Source organism: Capra hircus, chromosome 18 (genome assembly GCF_001704415.2).
Source record: "Capra hircus breed San Clemente chromosome 18, ASM170441v1, whole genome shotgun sequence".
In the NCBI taxonomy this organism is placed as follows: domain Eukaryota; kingdom Metazoa; phylum Chordata; class Mammalia; order Artiodactyla; family Bovidae; genus Capra; species Capra hircus.
The window spans coordinates 50,310,523-50,333,239 of NC_030825.1; the positions used below are offsets into that span (position 1 = coordinate 50,310,523).

At 53.6% G+C, this 22,717-nt stretch overlaps 1 protein-coding gene across 2 annotated transcripts in view; it reads right to left on the minus strand.

The window, feature by feature from the left end:
• The window catches only part of FCGBP (Fc fragment of IgG binding protein), a 40,388-nt gene that overhangs the window by 11,996 nt on the left and 5,675 nt on the right, over positions 1–22,717 (minus strand). For both annotated transcript variants that reach the window (XM_018062405.1, XM_018062404.1), the window contains 11 exons: positions 19,712–20,282; positions 17,158–17,762; positions 12,960–13,527; positions 11,639–12,231; positions 9,833–10,421; positions 9,529–9,728; positions 7,516–7,657; positions 4,386–4,723; positions 2,723–3,296; positions 1,796–2,412; positions 652–1,195 (listed from right to left, as the gene is read on the minus strand). In XM_018062405.1, the coding sequence (XP_017917894.1) occupies positions 652–1,195; positions 1,796–2,412; positions 2,723–3,296; positions 4,386–4,723; positions 7,516–7,657; positions 9,529–9,728; positions 9,833–10,421; positions 11,639–12,231; positions 12,960–13,527; positions 17,158–17,762; positions 19,712–20,282 (5,341 nt within the window). The remainder of the gene's footprint in view (positions 1–651; positions 1,196–1,795; positions 2,413–2,722; positions 3,297–4,385; positions 4,724–7,515; positions 7,658–9,528; positions 9,729–9,832; positions 10,422–11,638; positions 12,232–12,959; positions 13,528–17,157; positions 17,763–19,711; positions 20,283–22,717) is intronic.

Consider the following 22,717-nt stretch of genomic DNA (forward strand, 5'->3'; position numbering starts at 1 on the left):
TTTTCCAGTAGTCATGTACAGATGTGAGAGTTGGACCATAAAGAAGGCTGAGCACCAAAGAATTGACACTTTCAAACTGTGGTGCAGGAGAAGACTCTTGAGAGTCCCTTGGACAGCAAAGAGATCAAGCCAGTCAACCCTAAAGGAAATCAACCCTGAATATCCATTTGAAGGACTGATGCTGAAGTGGAAGCTCCAAAACTTTGGCCACCTGATGTGAAGAGCCAACTCACCGGAAAAGACCCTGATGCTGGGAAAGATTGAAGACAGGAGGAGGAGGGGATGACAGAAGACAAGATGGTTGGATGGCATCAGCGACTAAACAGACAGGAGTTTGAGCAAATTCTGAGAGATAGTGAAGGACAGGGAAGCCTGGTGCCCTGCAGTCTATGGGGTCACAAAGAATCAGACACAGTTTAGGGACTGAACAGCAACTGGACCCAGGGTTTCTAGCCACCTATATGCATCTCTCCCATTGCAGTATGTCACTGGGTATATTCCAGTGTGTGAATGCCAAGGTATTTCTTTCACAGGTTAAGGGAAGGCGGGATGGTGCCTAAGCCCTACGGAGAAGGCTCTTGTCTCAGAGCCCAGCGAAGAGGGTAGGAGGAGAGACCCCACTATGTGTCCCATGCATGGATCACTACTCACGACAGAAGTCCGGCCGCCTCCACTCGCCGAGCTGAGCCCCAGCGGCCTGGCAGGCTGCCACATAGGCGGCCACGGCCGGGCAGAGGCCTCCTGGATGGCCCTGAGCCTGGCAGGCGTCCAGCAAGCAGGCCTGGAAGTACTGCTCGGGCGGAATGAGGCTGTGGCAGGGAGCCAGCGGGCCTTCGGGGGACGAGATCACGCCGCAGGCGTCGGGGCCGCCGAAGGGCTCCTGCTGCTCCGGCGTGCAGGGCGTGGGGCACGGCCCGGGCACGCACTCTCCGCAGCCCGCGGCGCCGCCCACTTGCCAGCGGTCGGGCTTCCCCTCCACCGCGTTCAGGTCGTCGTTAGGGTTCTTGTTGTAGTTCCCGCACAGGCCACAGAGGGAGCCCGCGTACGCCGCCGGCACGCGCAGGCGCACATTGCTGTCTCCGTCGAAAGCCAGCGAGATCCCGGAGGCGGTGGTCACCACCACGTCGGCGCCACTCAAGTAGGCGTGCACGCGGGAGTCCAGCTGGAAGGGCAGGGCCACCAGCTTGCCGTCCACCTGCCGGGGCGGGGTGGGAGTGGGGGTTACTGAACGTCGGAGGCACAGGTTAGAATCTTGACTCCACTATCTACTGGGGGCGGGGGCGGAGACACCTTGTGCATGTCACCTTCCCCTCCTTGTAATAGTTAATAGTTGTAGTAGTGATAACGAGGGCTTCCCCGGTGGCTCAGTGGTAAAGAATCCACCTGCATGCAGGAGAACCGGGTTCGATTCCTGAGTGGGGAAGATCCCCTGGAGAAGGGAATGGCAACCCACTCCAGTATTCTTGCCTGGAGAATCCCATGGACAGAGCCTGGTGGGCTACCGTCGGTGGAGTCGCAAAGAGATGGACATGACTGAACTAAAAAAAAATTTTTTTTTATAGACAGGATATCATTGGCTCCTCACACTACCCTCTGAAGCAGATACGTTTCTTAGCCCCATTTCACAGAGGAGTAAACTAAGGCTTAGACGTGGGGAAGCCGTTGTTTCAAGCCCCCTACTGTGAACCCCTCCATCTGCCCCCTTAGCCTGTGAAAGGCAGTCAGGGAATTGGCAGACCCCTAACTATCCCAGGCAACCCCAGGGCTGGCATGTGCTGGTCCACAGACCACTCACCTGCAGCTGCCGGGGCCAGCCGGCACTGAGGGTGAAGCTGTGGCCGTAGATGTGCAGGGTCACAGTGCGGGTGTAACTGACGGCCTGGCTGCCCCGGTGCTCATTGGCTACCGTGACAGTGAAGTTCTCAGCCCCCTCGGGTGGGTCATGGCAGGGCGCACTCAGCAGGTACTCGCAGGCGCCTTGGAAGTCAAATCGGTGCCCATCCAGGGTGATGTAATGGGGGTCACCCCAGGCCTGACACTCGGCTGTGCTGACAGGTTGGCAGCCGTGCTGGCCTGAGGGCAGCAGGGCACACTCTTCACCTAGCCCACAGCTGGCAGGCTTGCAGACCAGCGAGCCACCTCCGGGCCCGCACTGGCACCTCTGGGAACAGGTGGCATCAGCCCAGAACTCGCTGCCAGCCTCATGGTAGGTGCCGTTGGCCCAGCAGCCGCAGCCACCTTCCAGGGGGACGCAGTGGTCTACACTCAACACAAAGCCTGAGTCGCACTGGCAGCCCTCCACGCAGGGGCCCTCGCATATGGCAGGGCTGGTGGGGGGCGTGGGAGATGGGCAGCTGGCTGGGCAGGGTGGGCCACAGAGCTCGTAGTGGCTGTTCTCCGGGCAGGGGAGCTCTGTGGGTGGATGAAGAGAAAGACAGAACGGTTTCAGGAGGTGGGGTCTGAGGATACGGTAGACGAGCCAGAGAGAGACCAAAAGGGACAGAATAAGAGACAACAGAAGACCCAGGGACGGGGAGAGAGAAGAGGAGAAACCGACAACCAAAGGCAGACACAGAGACAAGGGCCATGAGACCAAGAGACAAAAACAAACACAGCAAAACAGAGAAACAAACAGACCCCAAAGGACTGGAATGAAATCAAACCAGCTCCAAAGAGGCGGGACCCCGGGCAGCAGCTCCTGCTCTGTCCCCCCAGCGCTCACCACAGCCGGCCTCTGTCCTCCAGTCCTTAATGACGATCCCGGCAGCCTGGCAGGCAGCAGCGTAGGCAGCCAGAGCCTGGCAAAGTATGTCCTTGGCCCCACCGCCCAGGCAGACATCCAGAACGCAGCCCTTGAAGAAGTTATCGGGGGCCACATGGTCATGGCAGGCGGCAAAGGGGCCTCCGGAGCCAGGGGCCAGGGGTCCGCAGAAGCCGGGGCCCCCGTACTCCTCCAGTCGGTCCTCAGCGCAGGTCGGGCAGGACCCCTGACATTCATCCCAGCACAGTGGGTCCCAGCCTGGAACCCGCCAGCTGCCGCCCCAGATGGGTATGGAGGGAGCCAGGGTGCCGTTGGGGAAGGCTTGGTCGTTGCTCAGATTGCGGTCCATGTTCCCACAGAGCCCACACACGGCGCCGTGGTAGCTGCTGGGCAGCGTCACCTCCACTCGCCAGTCCCAGTCATAGGTGACCTGCAGCCCGAAGTCAGTGGCCAGTACTGCTTTGGATGCACCGTGGGTCACCGAAAGCCGCCCGTCGGCCAGAGAGACAGGCAGTGCCCTCAGCACACCGTTCACCTGGGGGGAGAGGAGGGTGGGAGGCACCAGGTCACTGGAGATGTGGAGGCCCAGATCTGGCCCCCTGCCTCCCTCGCTCGTCCCACCGTGGCTGGGAGCTGCCAAGGCCTTCCTTATGATTGCTGCTCACAGAGTCATTTGCCAAACACTGTGCAAACACGTTTGCTCTAGTCCAGGCCCTGGAGAATGAAAGCCCACCCTGTGGCTTTTTCTGGGTTTCTCTTTTGATCTCCATCTCCCTCCCTTCTTCCCTCTCTCTTTCTCTTTCTTCATCTGGACCTATTGCGCTCTCTGGTCTCTCTCTCTGAGTTCCTCTCACTCTGTCTCTCTTTCTCTTTCTCTGGGTCCTCTTCCCTTCTCTGTGTCTCTCTCACTTGTGCATTCTCTCTGTCTGCATCTGTGTGTGTGTGTGTGTGTGTTACTTTCTCTCTCTGGGTCCATCTCTCTGGTCTTTCTCTGGGTCTTTCTTACCTAGTCCCTCCCTCTCTCCTTATTTCCTGTGCATCTCTGTGTCTGGCCATCTCTGCCACTCACTCACCATCGTTTATTGCCTACTCTGTTCCATAAATCATTTTCTTCCTGTGAGCTTCCATTAATCTGCATCTCCATTATTCTGGGCAGAAAGGGCAGCCCATCTCGCTCTCTCTGGATCTCCTGAATTTCTCTCCATGTCTGAGGCTCGGGGCCTCTCATTTGTTTCCTCGCAAACAATCAAGGGTGCTTACCTGGGTCAGACCCTCAGCTGAGCACTTTATGTGCATCACCTCACTGTGGGGCAGTGCCTGCTATGATCCCCATTTCACATATGAGGAAACTGAGGCCCACCAAGTCAAGTCGTTTGTCCAGTATCACACATCTCATAAGGAGAGGGTGGATTCAAACCCGGATGTCTAAAAAGGCAAATTCTGAAGTCCTGCATTAAAGCCCTTAATGAAGGGCTAGACTCATTTAATTCCCAATAGTGGGATGATGTAATTATCATTTATCTTGCTATTTTGTTTCAGGACTAAGTGAAGAGAGCCCTGAGCTTCCCATCTATGACCAGCAGGACCCTTCCCACCCTACCTGGGGACCCGGGACCAGCCTTACCCGGACTTTGCCGATCTCGCCTTTGTGGATGGAGATGTTTGTGTTGAGGGTGGTCACGGTGACCAGCCTCACATAGGACACAGAGGGGTTGCCCCGGTTCTCGTTCTTGGTGGTGACAGTGAAGGGTGTCAGGCCCTGGGCATTGCTCCCTGGGCAGTCGGTTGATGCCAGCACATAGTTACAGGTGCCCTGGAAGTCAAAGTTCCAGCCGTCGAAGGAGTGGTAGTGTGGGTCGCCCCACAGCCAGCACGTGGCCTGGTAGTTGGGCACGCACACGCCCTGGCCGTTCTTATTCTGGCACGTCTCCTGTGGCCGACACGTCACACTGTGGCACGGGTCTGGGGGCAGAGGAGAGAGGACCTTGAAGGACTGCCAGGTGGAAAGCCAGTTTCTTCCCAGAATCAGCCGGGGCACCAGCTCTAAGGGCTTCTGGGGTGCGGGGTCGGGGGGAAGACCAGGTTCCAGGGTCCTTCCATTTGAGAGGCTGGCCCCCAGTCTGCCATTTCTGAGACCAGGCCCAGGGTGCCCCCGCTCCCATGTCTGAAACTGTGTCCAAGACCCTGTCAAAGGTCCCACTTCTGAGACTCGGGTCCCAAGGTCCTTGCAGCCAAGACACAGGTTCTAGTCGCTACCTCTGTGACCCTGGCTCTGGGGTCCCCTTGCTTAAGATCTCAGCCCCAGAGGACTGAGGTCTGAGACCATAGGGGTCCCTGGTCCCTGTGCCAGCCCTGCGGGCATCCCAAAGGACACCCACAGTCAAGGGTCCTCTGTGTCCCAGGTTCCTGGCACCCAGGTTCCCTCACACCTGGACTCCCAGCCTCCTGGAGGCCACCACATCTGAGACCCAGGTCCTGGTCTCTGTGCCCAAGACCAATGTACTGCATGAACTTTCTGGTGGGAAACTAACCTCAGAGTTCCCACCATTTGAGAGCCTGACCCCAGGGCCCCCTTTTCTAAGTCTCATAGCCTGGCGAGCCCTCTGTTCCAGACTCCGTCTCCCTGGGATTGCTGTGCCTAACACCCTGGTCTTGGGAGATCTCATTTCTCAGGCCCTGCCTCCGAGGGTCTCTTTGTCCAGAACTCCCTTCCTAGGGCCACTGAATCAGTGAGCCCAGTTTTTGGAATCCCTATGCCCAAGTTGTTATTGTTGTTTAGTCGCTAAGTTGTATCCAACTCTTTCGCTACCCCATGGACTGTAGCCCACCAGGCTCGCCTGTCCCTGAGATTTCCCAGGCAAAAATACTGGAGTGGGTTGCCATTTCCTTCCCTGGGGATCTTCTCAACCCAGGGATAGAACCCACGTCTCCTGCATTGACTGATGGGTTCTTTACCACTGAGCCACTAGGGAAACCTCTAGGCCCAAGACCCCAGCCTTAAAACCTCTCTCCCTGTGTGCTAGTTTGCAGTTGACTGCTTCTTAGCTCCAAATCCTCCAGTGGAGTTGGGCTTGGTCAGTAGAGGGAGCTAGAGGGTCACAGCAGGAGGAAGGGGTGGCTTCTGCTTCTAGTGGGCTTTGCTCTCTTGGGCTCCTAGTGGCAAGTGGCACCAGCAGCTTGTGGGACGCCTGCTCAGTGAGGCCCCTGCTGGTTTCCCTGTGCACCCCAGCAGGTGGCTTCCCAGTGAGTTTGCCAGCACCCCAGTGAGGGTTTTCCCACCTGCCAGCTCCAGCCTGCATAACCTGTCTGCCACCCTCCAGTAAGATCTGCCTCCCAGTCTTGATGTGGGGGCCGTCCTCCCAGTTCCTCCCTTCCTTCGGTGCCCTTCTGTAACCTTTGGGGCAGGGGCTGCTCCCTATATCCACTCTTCTTGTGTTCATTAGCGTTCTTTTTAATCCCTTAGTAGTCAGTCTCTATTACAAGCAAGGAATTCTGTTAAACTTTCCCTATTTAAGCTCCTGTGTGGCTTCCCAGGTGGTGCTAGTGGTAAAGAATGCCCCTGCCAATGCAGGAGACTTGCATTGGGGCAATGCAACCCACTCCAGTATTCTTGCTGGAAAATCCCATTGAGAGAGGAGCCTGGTCCATAGGGTCGCACAGAGTCAGACACGACTGAAGCGACATAGCATGTGTGGTTTCTGTCTCCTTTTGGACTCAGACCGAGATAACAGGGTCCCTGGGAGTCCCTGTTATCCTGCCCATGAGCCCCGATATCTTAGTCAGTCCTAGAGGTACATCCCTTTATCCTCAGGAATAAGGGAATTTTCTCTGCCCTTCACCCAAGAAATCAGTCCTGGGGGGTGGCTTTGTATCTCAGACTTAATCCTGAGAGGTGTCACTGTCTGAGGGTGTATCTCTATAAATCCTGAACCTCCACTTGTGTATTCAAGACCCTGGCCTTCGGGAGGTCTCGGCCTGAGATCTCAGGACTCTGCTTTCTTTCTTTCTTTAAGATATTTTTGATGTGGACCATTTTTTAAAAAGTCTTTATTTGTCACTATTGCTTCTGTTTTCCTGTGTTTTTGGTCCAGAGGCATGTGGGATCTTAGTTCCCCGGCCAGGGATCGAGCACATACCCGCTGCCCTGGAAGGCGAAGACTTAACCACGGGACCACTAGGGAAGCACCAGGACTCTGCTTTCTGTCCCTGTGGGTCCCGGTCTCCCCTGCCCCTTGGGGATGGTGACTGAAACCCTGAGCCTAATCCCGCATACCAGTGACCAGCAAACTATACACTGCCAGCTGCCTATTTCTGCAAATAAAATTTCACTGGAGTCACACCCCTTCATTTACATGGTCTACAGCTGATTGCGTGCTGCAAAGGGACAGCTGAGTAATAGGGACAGAGACCATATGGCCTGCAAGTTTAAATATTTACCTGGGGCCCTTTAGAGAAGTATTCTGTTCTCTGCCTTTCGCAGAGAGTCTCTGCCTTTCTCAGAGAGTCTGTGCCATCTGCCTGAGAAAACCTATTCCTGAGAGTTCCCACTGCCTGCTTTCTACCATAAGAGTCCCCGCCTCCCAGCCTGGAGGGCCGCTGCCCCGGCCCCGGAAACCCTAGCCTACGGGTCCCCAGGTCTGAGACTCCAGTTGTTAGTCTTCTGTGCCTGCCACCATGAAGATCCGGGTGACACCACCCTCAGCTCCCTGTCCTTTGTCCCCCTCGCTGCACCCTCCCTGGCCCCAACCCAGCACCTTTGGTGACGCAGCTCAGGACACCTCCCGAGGGCTGGCAAACCTGCCCGGCATCGCAGCTGTGGTTCTGGCACACCAGGCCTTTTCCGGGCTGGCACACGCACTGCTGCTGGCAGTTGTCAGTGAGTACCACCTTCTCGGGCTGTGGGGACAGAAGATATGGCTGTCAGGGCTGGGCTGGCTCTGGAAACTGCAGTGCTCCAGGCATAGGCGGTCCGGAGGATGTAAAAGGGACATCTTCCGGCTGGGTGGCCCCTTATCTGTGAAACTAAAGCACAGCTTGGCCTTGGGGTCCAATTCATTCATTCGTTCTCTTTCATTCATGTACTCATTCATTTATTCTGAAATATCCACTGTCTGCTGTATGAGAGAAACGGTATAACGTGGGAATTAAGAACATAGGATCTGGAGCTGATTGCCTGGGTCTGAAGCTGGTTTCTGTTATTTCCAAGTTACATCACTCTGCACAAATTGAGCTTTGTCATGCCTGAGTTTTCTCACCTGTAAGTTGCAGATAATAGCACAAACTTATTAAAGTATGTTGTTGTTGTCGTTTAGTCGCTAAGTCATAGCTGACTCTTTTGCAACCCGATGGACTGCAGCCTGCCAGGCTCCTCTGTCTATTGAATTTTCCCCAGGCGAGAATACTGGAGTTGGTTGGTATTTCCTCCTCCAGGGGATCTTCCCAACCCAGGAATCGAACCCACATCTCCTGCATTGGCAGGCGGGTTCTTTACCTTTGCGCCACCAGGGAAGCCCTATTAAAGCATAACTGAGTTAATAATACATATAAAGTACAGATGCAATGAAAAGGGATTTTCTTTAAATATCCAGACTGGAGAGGAAACAGGGGTAGAAATGAAACAAGACTGGGAAAATATTGATTACTTTTAAAACCACGTGATGGATACAGGGAGATTTATTGTACTGGTCCCTTGACTTTTGCCTTTATGAAAATTTTCATAGTAAAAGGTTTATATATAACATTGTAATATATATATTATATATGAATAAATAAAATGCACATAAACTGTGGGCTTCCCAGGTGGCGCTCGTGGTAAAGAACCTGCATGCCAAAGCGGGCGATGTAAAAGATGTGAGGTCTGTCCCTGGGTCGGGAAGATCCCCTGGACAAGGAAATGGCAACCCACTCGAACATTCTTGCCTAGAGAATCCCATGGACAGAGACGCCTGGTCAGCTACAGTCCATAGGGTCGCAAAGAGTTGGACACGAATGGAGTGACTTAGCACACACATGTGTATCGTTTACACAGCACTTAAAGCCGTGACTGGCACACAGCAAGCACCATCTACCTGTTTGCTGTAGTACTATTATTATTCGCATGAGGAGGAAAACAGAGAGGGTTCTTGCCCTGACAGAGCTCTCAGACCTTTAAGGGAGACAGACTTTACATAACACACGTTCAAAGGAAAAGCAGTAACTCTGAGCATGGGAGAGGGACACAGACGGAGTCAGCCTCTGGTATAACAAAGTCGAAATCTACACCTGGGAACAAAGCCAAAACTTGACCTGAGGAGCCAGGGGAGGGTTTCAAGTTGTGGGTGTATGCATGTCTGCCAAGTCGCTTCAGCCGTGTCCAACTCTTTGTGACCCCACGGACTGTAGCCTGCCAGGTTCCTCTGTCCGTGGGGATTCTCCAGGCAAGAATACTAGAGTGGGTTGCCATGCCCTCCTCCTGGGATCTTCCCGATCCAGAGAGCAAACCTTTGTCTCTTATGTCTCCTGCATTGGCAGGTGGCTTCTTTACCACTGGCGCCAAATGGGAAGACCTCAAGTTGCGGGACCTGTAGTCGTATTTAGAAAGGTCTTACTTGCTACTGTGGGGATGGTAGACCAGAGAGAGCAAAAGTGGACAAACTGGACCACAGTGGGGCCATGGCGAGAGGAAGAGGAATGGATGGGAGAGATGTTCAGGAGGCCAAATGGACAGGCTGTGGGCGGGGGGGTCCAGCATGCAGCCCCCGTTCTGCCTGGGACGGCAGGGTCCCTACCTCGTAGTAGATGCCATTGTGGTAGCAGCCGCACTCCTGGATGGGCACGCAGCCTTGGCCGTCACTGAGGAAGCCGGAGTCACACTGGCAACCCTCGGCGCAGCTCTCTGGGCACTGCGGGGGGGCGCTGAGTGCCGAGCAGCCCAGGGAGCAGGTGTCTGCACAGAGCTCGTAGTGGCTGTTGGCGGGGCACGGCATGGCTGCAAAGAGGGGGTGCGGGTCAGGGCCATGGGAGTGAGAGGTGGTGGGGCCCAGTGTCTGCCCTTTCTGTGTCTCTGCCTCCCCCTCCCTGCCCCTCACTCACGACAGAAAGACTCGGTCCTCCAGGGTTCCACGTGGCCTCCAGCCGCCTGGCAGGCACTCACATAGGCCTGGATATTGCTGCAGAGAATGCTCTCATTGCCGCCGCCCAAGCAGAGGTCAAAGACGCAGTCTTGCAAGGGGCCCTGGGGGTCCAGGAGCTTGTGGCAAGCAGCCAGGGGCCCTGTGGTGCTGGTGAGGAGCCCGCAGAACTCCTGCTGCTCGTATTTGTTCTGCAGCTCGGGTTTACACTCCGTGTCACAGCCCTCGTCGCCCGGCTGGCAGGTGGGGGGCGGCAGGCAGGGTGAGTCGGGCACCGCCTCCTCCCAGGAGTTGCCAAACTCATTGGCGCTGCCCGCCTGCGAGCCGTCCGGCTTCTGGAAGTCGTCCTTGGGGTCGCCGTTGTAGTTCCCACACAGGCCACACAGCTGCTGGTAGTAGTTGCCTGGGACAGTGACCCGCACGTTGTACATGAGGTCGTAGGCCACACGCAGGCCAAAGTCAGTCTCGATCACGATGTCGGAGCCGTGTTGGAAGACGTGGATCCGGCCCTCGTCCAGCACCACGGGCAGCCTCCTGTCCACGCCGTTCACCTGGGAGGCAGGACAGGCCGGGCTTCAGAGGGTACACTTCGAGATCCTAAATCAGGCCCCTGCCTGACACTGAAGATCCACAGGATCTCACCGCTCTGGGTCTTGGTTTCCATATGTGCAAAATGGGCATAATAATAGGGTTCATAGTGGGTTGATCAGTGGCTCCCCAAAGATAAGTCCTCCAAGAACCTCAGAATACGACTGTATTTGGAGAGGTAATTAGAGATCTTGAGATGGGATCGTCCTGGATTAGGGTGGACCCTACATCCAATGACAGATGTCCCTAAAAGAGCAGGAAGAGGAGAAGGTACAGGGAGACCCAGAGGAGAAGGCTGTGTGAAAAACGAAACGGGCTGGAGCGACGGGGCCATAAGCCAGGAACACCTGGAAGCCCCAGAAGTGGCGGGAGGAGGGGGAGCATTCTCCCCCAGAACCCCTGGAGCGGGTAGGTCTCTTGCCCACGCTTTAGTTTTGAACTTCTGGCCTCCACAGCTGTGAGAGAATAAATCGCTGTTGTTTTAAGCCACCAAGGGGGTGGTGAGTTGTTATGGCAGTCTCAGGAAATGAATATAGGTCTCAATGGAGTAATGCTCTTAGGACAGCAGGGACCAGGAGGGAGGGGCAGGTGGAGGGGGTTAGGGGGGATGTCCGGAGGGGATAATCAAGGGCCAGGGAGGGCTTCCACAGTGGTTCAGTGGTAAAGAATCCGCCTCCCAGTGCATGGGACATGGGTTCAATCCCTGGTCCGAGAAGATCCCAAGCCTGTGTGCTACAGCTACTGAGCCTGTGCTCTAGAGCCTGGGAGTCACAACGACTGAAGCCCTGCTCTAGGGGGCTGTGCTCCAAAACAAGAGAAGCCACTGCAATGAGAAGCCTGAGCACCACAAGGAAGAGCGGCTCCCACTCGCCGCCCCTAGAGAAAGACCGTGGACAGTGACGAAGACTCAGCACAGTTATAAATAAATTAAAAAGAGAAAAGGGCAAGGAGAGGGGACACTGAGCCACATGGGGGAAGGCCCAGGTCCCCAAGGTCTCCGCCCTCCTTGGTTCCCCACTGTAGGCTCTGACTGGCACCCCTCTCCCGGGGGACCCCAGGCCCCCCACATCTACTCAGAGCTCTGTGCCCCCACGCCCCTCAGCTGAGAGCTGTGCACGCCCGACCCACAGACCACCCTATACCGAAGACCCCTCCCCTTCACGTTCTGGGCTGTTCTCACCGTGACTTTCCACTGACTCTGCTCCAGCCGCAGGGTGAAGTTGGCCACCTGGACGGTGATCGCCTTGGTCACACTGACTTTCCCGTTGCCCCAGGCCACGTTCTCCTGCAGGACGGCAAACTGGGGCAGGCCAGGCCGAGTCCCACAGGTCTGAGCCAGCACGTACACACAGGTGCCCATGAAGTCGAAGCGTTGGCCGTCGAAGGTGGTGTAATGGGGGTCTCCCGATGCCTGGCAGGTGGTAGAGCCCACAGCCACGCAGCCCAGGACGCCATTGGATGGCTGGCAGGCCTCGTGAGGGCCACAGCTGGATGGCACGCAGGACACCAGCCCGCCCTCCTCGCAGTAGCAAAGGGAATCGCACTCGGGGCCCGGGTAGAAGGTCTGTTCGGGCGGGTAGTAGGCGCCCTGGTACACGCAGCCGCAGGAGGCCAGCGGCACGCAGGACTCACCACTGAGCACGAAGCCCTCGTCACACACGCAGCCCTCTTTGCATTCGAAGCCACAGCCCCCGGACACCGGGAGGTCTCCGCAGGACAGCGGGCAGCCATAGGAACACTCCTCGTAGTGACTGTGAGATGGGCAGCTCAGCGCTGCAGGGAAAGGGGCCGTCAGGACGAAGCAGCCTTGCTCCCCGGCGACACTGAAGACCCCCTGACACACACACGTGCACACACATAGGCACACATACGCTGACATGTATAAGCAGTCCAGCGGCAAGGAGCCCCTCGGTTCAGTGGGGCCCAGGAAACATTACATCACAGTTAATCTAATCCTGATAATTAAGATTCTATTCCAATTTAACTGTGGTCTGGGGTCATCCGTACTGTCTTGAATGACCTTATTCAAGTTGGTAACAAGTTGTGGATCTGTAATATATATTTTAAACATGCATAGGCATGTGTCCATAATCTATGCAGTGTGTTTGTGAATGCAGTATTTTTAGTAGTAGTAATTTTATAGAAAATTAAAATATCTGCCCAGGGTGGTAAAGAAAACAATGATGAAAAAGAATCCCCATTCCTCGCTCCAAACTCACCACCTCAGATAATAAAACAGGGCGTTCCCACAAAAACAAAAAACCCTGAAACAGACCCCAATCAAGTCTCTCTCTGCACCGTCCAATTTGAGAGCCACACATGGCCCATTTAAATGTAAGTTAGTGACAATGAAGTAAAAACCTGTTTCCTCGTCTGTTAAATGGGTATAACCACACCCCTACCTCATGGAGCTGTTGTAAGAATTAAGTGACTTAATGCTATCTATGTATTAGTGAATGTACATAAGGCCGAGCCCCCCAGCTGTCACCCTCGGTACTCACGGCAAAGTTCCTCACTCCTCCAGGGGTACACGGTGACCCCGGCAGCCTGGCACTCATCAGCATAGGCCGCCAGTGCGTCACACAGAGGCCCGGACTGGCCTGGCAGGAGGCAGCGGTCATAGACACAGTCGCGCACAGCACCCTGTGGGTCCAGCGTCTGGTGGCATTCCCGGAAGGGACCACTGGGGTCAGCGAGGATCCCACACTCCTTCTTGCTCTGTAGCTGCTCAGCCACCAGGGAGTCCAGCTTGGGACAGTCGCCTGGCTCGGCTGCTCCGCAGCCTGGCCTTGTTTCCTCCTGCCAGCTATTGCCGAAGGCCAGTGCGTTGGCAGCTTGGCCTCCACCCTTCAGAGCCAAGTCGTCAGCTGGGTCCTCGTTGAAGTTCCCGCAGAGCCCGCACAGGGCCCCAGCGTAGCTGGTGGGCACCTTGACGGTCACGTGGGCATCCCAGTTGTAGGTGACTGTCAGGCCAAAGTCCGTGCGGATGACAGCATTTCGGCCCTGGCGGAACACCTGCACCTGCCCATCTGCCGCCTGGAAGGGCAGGTACTGAAGGATATCGTCCACCTGGGGAAGGATGGGAGGGGACCAAGAGGTCAGGGTAGTCGAGGCTCTGTGGCCCTCCCATCACTCACTCAGCTCTGGCTCTTCTGGGCTCCTTGCTATTCTCCTGATGCCCCTCAGGGCCTCTGCACTTGCTGTTCCCTCTACCTGGCACATCACCCACCTCCCTGTCCATGGGGTTCTCCAGGCAAGAATACTAGAGTGGGTTGCCATGTCCTCCTCCAGGGGATCTTCCCAACCCAGGGATCGAACCCAGGTCTCTTACGTCTCCTGTACTGACAGGCTGGTTCTTTACTGCTAGTGCCACCTGGGAAGCCCTTCATCCTTCAGGTATTTGCTTAAATTTAAATCCCTAAGCCATGGCCTTCAAAGCCTACAGGATCTGTCTCCCTGGTTACCTCCCTGACCTAACCTTTCTCCCACTCTCCTCCACGCTCTTTCTGCTCCTAACTCACACTGGCTTGCTTTCTTCTTCTTTTTTCTTTTTCCTACTATGTGCATGTGTGCTAAGTCGCTTCAGTCATGTCCGAGTCTTTGTGATATTATGAACTGTAGCCCTCCAGGCTCTTCTATCCATGGGGTTCTCCAGGCAAGAATACCGGAGTGTGTTGCCATTCCCTTCTCCAGGGGATCTTCCGATCCTAGGGACAGAATTTGCATCTCCTGCATTGACAGGCAGATTCTTTACCATGGTGTCACCTGGGAAGCCACCATTTTTCCACTACATTTATGATTATTGTTTTATTATAAACAGTACAAATGATGAGCCAGATTAACAGGACTATTGGGTCCCAAGCATAAGAGCTTCTATCCCATGGGTCAGGGTGCACCTCCTTCCCATGTATCTATATTGATGTTCACCAACCAGGAAGTGCTCATTGTTCAGAGTTTTTACGGAGGTTACATGACATAGGCAGGGTTGATGAAGTCATCTGCCGCTTGCTTAAGCTCAGTCTCCAACTTCTCTCTCCCCACTGGAGGCCCAGGGTGGGGACTGAAAGTTCCAACCCTCAGTCACCTTGGTTTTCCTGACAGGCAACTGAGCCTTCATTCTGAAGCTACCTAGGGACCTGCCCTGATTCACCTAATTAGCATAAACTCTGGTATGGTTGAAAGAGGCACTTACTGACGAAGGTACTGGCTTTTTTGATAGTCGCCCAGCTCTCCTAGTTTAGTCTAACTTTAGGGGTTTTTCACTTTGCCAAGAACACTGCCTACCACTTTTCTCCTGGCTGCTTCCCTCCCATCCTTTAGGACTTGACTTAAATCTAAGCCCCTTCCCTAGAACATCCTGCTTAACTTTGGCTCCTGTCCATCTTTGTGCGGGCACCACCTCCCACCTCCCTCACTCAGGCTCCCTGCTGTCTCCCAGAGCGGACCAAGTGCACCCCCACCCCTGGGCCTTTGCACTTGCTGTGACCTCTCCCTGGGATACCTGGGATACCACTCATCACTCTTTATTTAGCCACCTCTACTTCACCTTCTAGGTGTCAGCCTTGATCCAAACTCCTCACAATGAGTGGCCTAAAAGGCCACAGTGTGGTGGCATGCAGGTTCTTAGTTGCGGCATGTGAGATCCAGTTTCCTGCCCAGGGACTGAACCCAGACGCCCTGCACTGGAAGCATGGAGCCTTAACTACTGGATCACAAGGGAAGTCCCCATGCAAGCATTTTGACAGTCTCCTGAATTCACCAAGCTCAGCCCAGCCTCAGGGCCTTTGCACTTACTGTACACTCTGCTTGCAGCATGCCTACTCTCTCCCGCATCCTCACTCTTGGTCTGGCTCCCTCCCTGTTATCCTTCACATCTCAGTTTAAAATCAAGTCCTCTACCCACCAGGCCCTGCTTGTCCCCTCTCTTCTGACCTCGTCTTCCACCATCCTCTCTACCCTACCTCTCCAGCCTCACTCTCTCGGTGCAGCCTCTTTGGCTCCATGCTGTTCTTCAGCTCAGTCCAGCCTCAGCCTTGGCACCTGTTGTTCCCTCTGCCTGGCAACCACCACTCTTCACCTGGCAGCTTCTTCCTCATCCTTCAGCTTTCAGATTAAATCCAAACCTCCATCATAACCATCCCCTACATCATCCCCTACCTCGCTGTCACCTCCCTCTCTCCATTCCAGCCCCGCTGGCCTCCATGCTGTCCCTCTACCCTTCATGTTTGTTCCTGCCTCAGAGCTTTTGCAACTGCTGTTCCTTCTCCCTGGAACACTCTTCCATCTGCTTCCCTCCCTGCCTGTTCCATCTCTTTATTTAGGAAAAGCAACAGAATGTAGAGGTTAAGAGTATGGACTCTGGTGCCGGACAGCCGGGCTTCATATCCTGGCTCTGTCACTCATTAGCTATGTGACCTTGAATAGGTGACTTCTCTGAGCCTCAGTTTTCTCCTCTAACAACACTAGCTATTTCACAGTGTTGTTACAGAGGTTAACAAATGAGTTACTATACATCAAGCATTCAACACAGAAAAGTAAATTATTCCCAAGTGGCTCCAGTGGTAAAGAATCTGCCTGCCAATGCAAGAGCCTTAAGAGAGGCAGGTTAGATCCCTGGGTCGGGAAGATCCCCTGGAGAAGGAAGCAGCAACCCATTCCAGTATTCTTGCTTGGGAAATCCTATGGACAGAGGAGCCTGGTGGGCTATAGTCTATGGGGTCGCAAAGAGTCAGACACGACTGAGTGACTGTAATGCATGTGTATCTCTATCTATCTATTTATATGTATATATATTGGCTATTATTGCTCAAGACTCAGCTTAAATGTCATCTCAGATAAATGAGAATATAAATATTAATATTATGCCTTCTGTTGAGCTACAGTTTCTGTATTCCAAACACTAGGCTTTGTGGGCAGAATCTCCTTTACTCTAAGGCTGTTCTGAGGGTTACAGAGGGTTGAGGCCTGTAAAGGGTTTGTTGCAGTGTCTGGCACATGCAACACTCTCTTGGTTTTCCATTTCCAGTTCATTCTCCTCCCTAAGGTAGGGGCTACTGCCTCAAACTACTCAATAATAATTATCAACTATCACTGTAAATCTTAAGAAATCCTACTTATCAATTTTTATCTTTTTTAAAGAGAAAAATCAATGGTTCTTGACTTCTGCTGGGTGGTTGTCTCTTTAAGAACCCTCTGTCCAGAAACCTATGACCTGTGGGCCCATTTGTAAGCACCCCCCACACCTTGCAACCCCTCCCTGCCAACACACTTTTTGTTCCGGACCTTTCAGGTCACCTCACTGTCTGAATATCAATTGTCCTCCAGAGAATGCCCAAATCTTTACCTTTGGAGGGTTCATAGCAATAAAACATTAAGTCAACATTTACTGAATACTTGTTGGGTGCCAACGCCTCTTTTAAACATTCTGCAAATAACAACTGGCCAAATCTCCACAACCACCTTATAAAGCAACAGCCATTGGGGAGGCACCATCTTATTATCCCATTTGTCAGAGGACAAAACTGAGGCTCCAAGAGACAGACACCCAGCTAGGAAGAGGCAGCACTGCCCAGCTTGGAGGTGGGGCAGGCCTACCTACTGAGCACCAGGTCTTCTCACAGACCCCCACCTTCCACCAGACCCATCCTCTTTAAGGGGGATTCCGGCCCCTCTAGCCCGCCTCCGGTGCCCCTCGCTCACCAGCACGCGGCCAGGGTACTTCCGGCGCACCGCCACCTTCACGCCGCGGGCCTCGACCAGCACAGCGCGCGTGTAGCTCACGGTCTGGCTGCCCCGATGCTCGTTTTCCACCAGCACCCGGAAGGTTTGCAGCCCTGAGGCCTGGCCGCACGAGCCGGCCAGCAGGTACGTGCAGGTGCCCATGAAGTCGAAGCGTCGGCCATCGAAGCTCACGTAGTGCGGGTCCCCGGACCCCTCGCAGGTTCCGAAGCGGTCGGGGTAACAACCCCGGAGGCCGTTCTGGACGAGGCAGCGCTCGCCCGTTGGGCAGCCCTGCGTGTCGCTGCAGCGCACCTGGCCGGTGGTGGCATCGCAGGTGCAGCGCCGCTGGCAAGTGTCGTCGGCCCACACCTCCTGGCCGGGCGCGAGTGGGCGGCCCTCGTAGATGCAGCCGCAGGACGAGGCCGCCACACAGGCGCCGCCGCTCTCCACGAAGCCCTCGAGGCACACGCAGCCCTCCACGCACTGGCGCGCTGAGCAGTTGGACGGCACCGCGTCGGGGTTGCAGGAGGCTTGGCAGGCCGGGGCGCAGAGCTCGTAGCGGCTGTTGACTGGGCAGGACAGGGCTGCGGGGACAACGGAGAGTGAGTCAGGCCTGTGGGAACGTGCTAGGTCCTCCCTCCCCAAGCCACTGCGTACCCGCGGCTCCCCATCTTAGTTAATGGCACGTCCATCCTTCTGGGTGCGCAGGCCCCAAACCTGAGATGTAGTTGATTCCCTCCCCTTTATCCACCGAACAACAAGCTGTCCGCAAACCCTGTGAGCTCCATCTTCAGGAGCTATCCGGAATCTGACCTTTCTCCATGTACCACAGTCCCCACCCTGGTGCTGTCAGCTCCAGCAGCCTCCTGCCTGGTCTCACGGCTGCTCCCATCCTACATCTCATCCTGTTCCTCACCTGCAGCCAGAGGGATCTGTGAACACGTGAGTCCCCTGTCCTGCTCAGAGCCCTCTGGTGGCTCCCTCTTGCTCAGGTTAAAAGCCAGAGTCCTCCCCAGGTTAAACGGTCTGCCCCCCTCACCTCCTTGTCCTCATCTCCTCCTTTCAGTCTGCCTCTGGCTCTCTCCACCCCACACGGTGGCCTCCTCTCGGGTCCCCACACTCCCCCCTCTCCTTTTCCCCTCTGCCTGTACTGTATTAGCCTTTCCTCATTGAAGGCATGCAGTTAAGAGAAGGCTCCTGGAACACAGATGGCCTGGGTTCAAATCCCAGCTCTCCCCTTCTTAGCTGTGTGATTATAAGCAGACACCTCCAACCTCTGTGCCTCAGTTTCCCCATCAGTAGAATGGGATAATAATAGTCTCCTCTATGTAGAGACATCCCATACAGAGCATCATTGCTAACTCACTCTGTTGCCTAATCCTGGTCTCTGATCGAAAGGCACCCCCTCACAAAGGTCTTCCCTGAGAACTCTCTTCCTGAGCCTCCCATTTAGTCTTATCCCATGAACTCTGTTTCTTTTGCTCTCTGAAGATATTCCAGTTTATGGCTTACTGTCTGTCTCCCCCGCTAGGACTATAAATTCTGTGAGAGTGGGGACCTGATCTGTCTCAAACATGGTGGAATCTCCAGCACCAAGGACAGGGCCTGGCCCACAAGAGATGCCCAGGAAGTGCTGTGAAAACTAATAGGGAGATAAATGAATGCCCTGGTTCCTCTTTTGCACCAGGCGTTGGGAAACTCAGTGGTGGTGGTTGTGCTGCTGGTGATGGTGGTGTTTACTGGGCAGTGAGGACACAGCAGTGACCAAGACAAACCCCAATGGCCCCAGTGTCTCCCTCAGACTTACTTCTCCAGAGTCCCTGTCTCAAGTCCTGAACCTGGAAGCCTTCTCCTCCTTCCTGCCCTGGGCTTTCTGTCTCCCAAACATTTCTCTGGGAGCCTCACGATGACAGAGACAAGTGTGTGTTGGTCCCCACTATGCCCATCACCAACACAGGGGTGGAGCCAGATAGGGGTTTAGGGGATGCATGAATGAATGAATGGATATATAAGTGAATGAATGATTCAGTGAATGGATACCTGGCTATGGAGCTTGGACTTTATCCAGAAGATGTCGGGGAGTCATGGAAGGGTTATAAGTGAAGTGATAGTCACATGTCTGCTTTGGGACACCTCATGCCAAGCCTTTGTACATGTCCTTCTCTCAGCTTGGAGCCCATTTCTTGCCCCTTGCTTTCCCATCTAGTTCTAATCCTTTCTACAGGCTTCAGATTGGGCATCCCTTTCTCTAGGAGAGCCTCCTTCACCCCACAGGCTGAGTCAGGAAGCTTCTCTGGTCTCGCATAGCCCCTCTGAACTTCCCTCATCCCAGCCCTGACCACTCTGGACCATCACTGTCTAGTGATATATCTGCTTCAACTTTAGGCTCACTGTGGGCAGAGCCTGGCCATCTGGCCATTGCTGTGTCCCCAGCATCATCCAGTTCCAGGCTGGACCACAGTCAATGCTCAGATGCAGGAGGCACCCCGGCCTCCTACCACATGCTCCCAGCCCCCACCAGGCTATTACTCACGGCAGTTGGCTGACGACCTCCAGTTCCCGACAGAGATGCCAAGCTCCAGACAGGCCTGCGTGTAGGCACTGAGGCCACGGCACAGGCTGGCTCGGTCCCCGTTGACCACACACAGGTCATACACACATTCCTGCAGGAAGGGCTGGGGGTCCAGGGCCTCATGACAGACAGCGAAGGGGCCATTGAGCTGGGTCAGCATGCCACAGAAACGACTGCCCTCATAGAGCTGGGCCTGGTCTGTGGTGCAGGCAGGACAGTTTTCTTGGCAGCCATCCTCACAGAGGTAGTCCCCGTCATCCAGCTTCCAGCTGCTGGCAAACTCCACAGCATCGGGAGCCTGCTCTGAGTCAGGTGTAAGGAAGTCATCAGTGGGGTCACCATTATAGTTGCCACACAGTCCGCGCACCTGGCCCTGAAAGTGTGCAGGCAGGCTGAGTGCCAGTTGGGCATCCCAGTCGTAGCTGACCACCAGCCCAAAATCCAGCTCCACCACGGCCCGTGTCCCGCTCTGGTACACTCGCAGGCGTCCCTCATTCAGGGAGGCAGGCAGGCGTGAGCGCTGGTTGTCGATCTGCAGAGAGAATGAGGAGGGGAGGGTCAGATCCCCGTGTGGTCTGGCCTTCAGCCCCTCATCTCCCGCCACGCGTGTCCCTCCTCTAGCCACATGGGGATTCCTCCCTCCTGTTAGTGCCACCCATCAAGCTTCAGGATCTTTGCTCCTGCCCTTTCCTTGGCCCCAAATAAATAAATTTTATAAAAGAGATCTCCATTAAAAACTATAACTGAAAAAAAAGAATATTCAGGGTAGTACTGCTCGCCATCATAAACACAGCATCCAATCACAAGGGCCTGACCTAAAGGAACCATGATGAATTCAGCCAATGGCAGGCTGTGCAGCTATAGAAAGGAAAAAGGAGGCTTCCTCCCCACTGATAAGGAAACAGCTCCAGAATGCACTGTTTAAGGGAAAAAGTCAAGTGCAGACCAGAGCCCACGTACAGCACTGTTTGCTAACAAAGGGGGGAGGTAAGAATGTATGTCTATATTTACTTGTATTGGCATAAAGAAACCCTAGATGAACACTCAAGAAATCAGTAAAAGTCATTACCTGTGGGGAGCAGGGGAAAGCAGGTGGAGATGGGGGTAAAGTAGTCTTGTTTTGAGCTGTGAATGCTTTAACTGTTAAAAAACTAATTGCAGTAACAGGGAAGAACTTTGAAACTATTATGCTGAGCTTAAAGAAGCCTTCCACAAAAGGCTTCTTGCACTGGCTGATTCCGTTACTATCAAGGTCTTGAACCAGCAAAAGTAACCTCTGGTGGAGAAAAGTTAGAACTACGGTTGCCTGCAAGCATGGGTTGGCCATTGTTTGAGAAGGGACATGAGGGAATTTTTCAGAAGGTTGAAAACACTCTATACCTTGACAGAACTTAGATGTGCACATTTATCAAAACTCAGTGTACCGTCTACTTAAGATGCGTAGATTTCATTATGTTTAAATTTTATCTCAAAGGTAAACAAAAATGTAAAAATATTATATTCTAGTTAATGGTATACATGTTGAAATCTCTAGGGATGAAGTGTGTTGATGTCTAGAACTTACTTTCAAGTGCAAAAGAACAAATTTGAGTCAGTTGTAGTGAGAAGGATGAACCTGGAGCCTGTTATACAGAGTGAAGTAAGTCAAGAAAAACAAATATAATATATTAAAGCATATATATGGAATCTGGAAAAACAGTACGGATGAACCTAATTGCAGTGAAGGAATGGAGATAACAGACATAGAGAACAGACTTGTGGGCACAGTGGGGGAAGGGAGGGTGGGATCAACTGAGAAAGTATCATTGACCTATATATACTCAGTTCAGTTCAGTCGCTCAGTCGTGCCTGAGTCTTTGCAACCCCATGAATCGCAGCACGCCAGGCCTCCCTGTCCATCACCAACTCTTGGAGTTCACTCAGACTCACGTCCATCGAGTCAGTGATGCCATCTCAGCCATCTCATCCTCTGTCGTCCCCTTTTCCTCCTGCCCCCAATCCCTCCCAGCATGAGTCTTTTCCAATGAGGCAACTCTTCGCATGCGAAACAGGCAGCTGGTGAGAAGCTGCTGTGTAGCACAGGGAGCCCAGCCTGGCGCTCTGTGACGGCCTAGAGGGGTGGGATTGTGGGGGCAGCGGTGAAAGGGGAGGGGGAGGGATTATGTATACAATTGTCTATGTATATATACATAGACATATAGTTTTGACTGATATGTCATACAGCAGAAACCAACACAACATTGTAAAGCAATTATCCTTCAATTAAAAATAATTTAAAAATTAAGTGAATAAAAAGAGGGATTGTTGAGTGGACAGAGGGGTAGGCAGATGATAGATGTGTGATGAACTAAGAGGAGTAAAATGTTTAGAATCTAGGCAACTGGCAAATGAGTGTTCACTGTACAACGATTTCAATCTTTCTGGATGATTAAGCATGTTCATAGCAATACAGTAGGAAAAAAATCACTACTCATTTATTTTCCTATTATTAGATTGTTGATATTTATATTGGCTGAGGAGCGATCCATTTACCAGAGGCAGAATAGCCTAGAGGTTAAGGTGGAGGCTTGGGAGCCACCCTGCTGGTGTTCCCAGCTCCATCTCTTACTAGCCTGAAGCTCTTGAGTAGTCATTCATTGCCCTGGACCTCAGTTTCCTCATCAAAAAGTGTTAATAGTGCCTACCTCCATAGATTGCTGTTAACATTAAATCCCTTAATACAATAGAAAGTGCGAAGAAACAAACCCAGCACATAGTAGGTACTCACTAAAATTTTAGGGTTTGGTCACGTAAGAAATTCCCATTGTTGGATGTTTGTCTTCTTTCTCTCCCCCACCCTCATTGCCTTTTTGATATAATAATATAAACACATTGGTATAAACCTGTTTTTCTAACCATATCTCTGAGCGTTCTTAAAACTTTTAGAAATCAAATTGCTGAACAAAAGGAGTTAAGCTTCTGCCACTG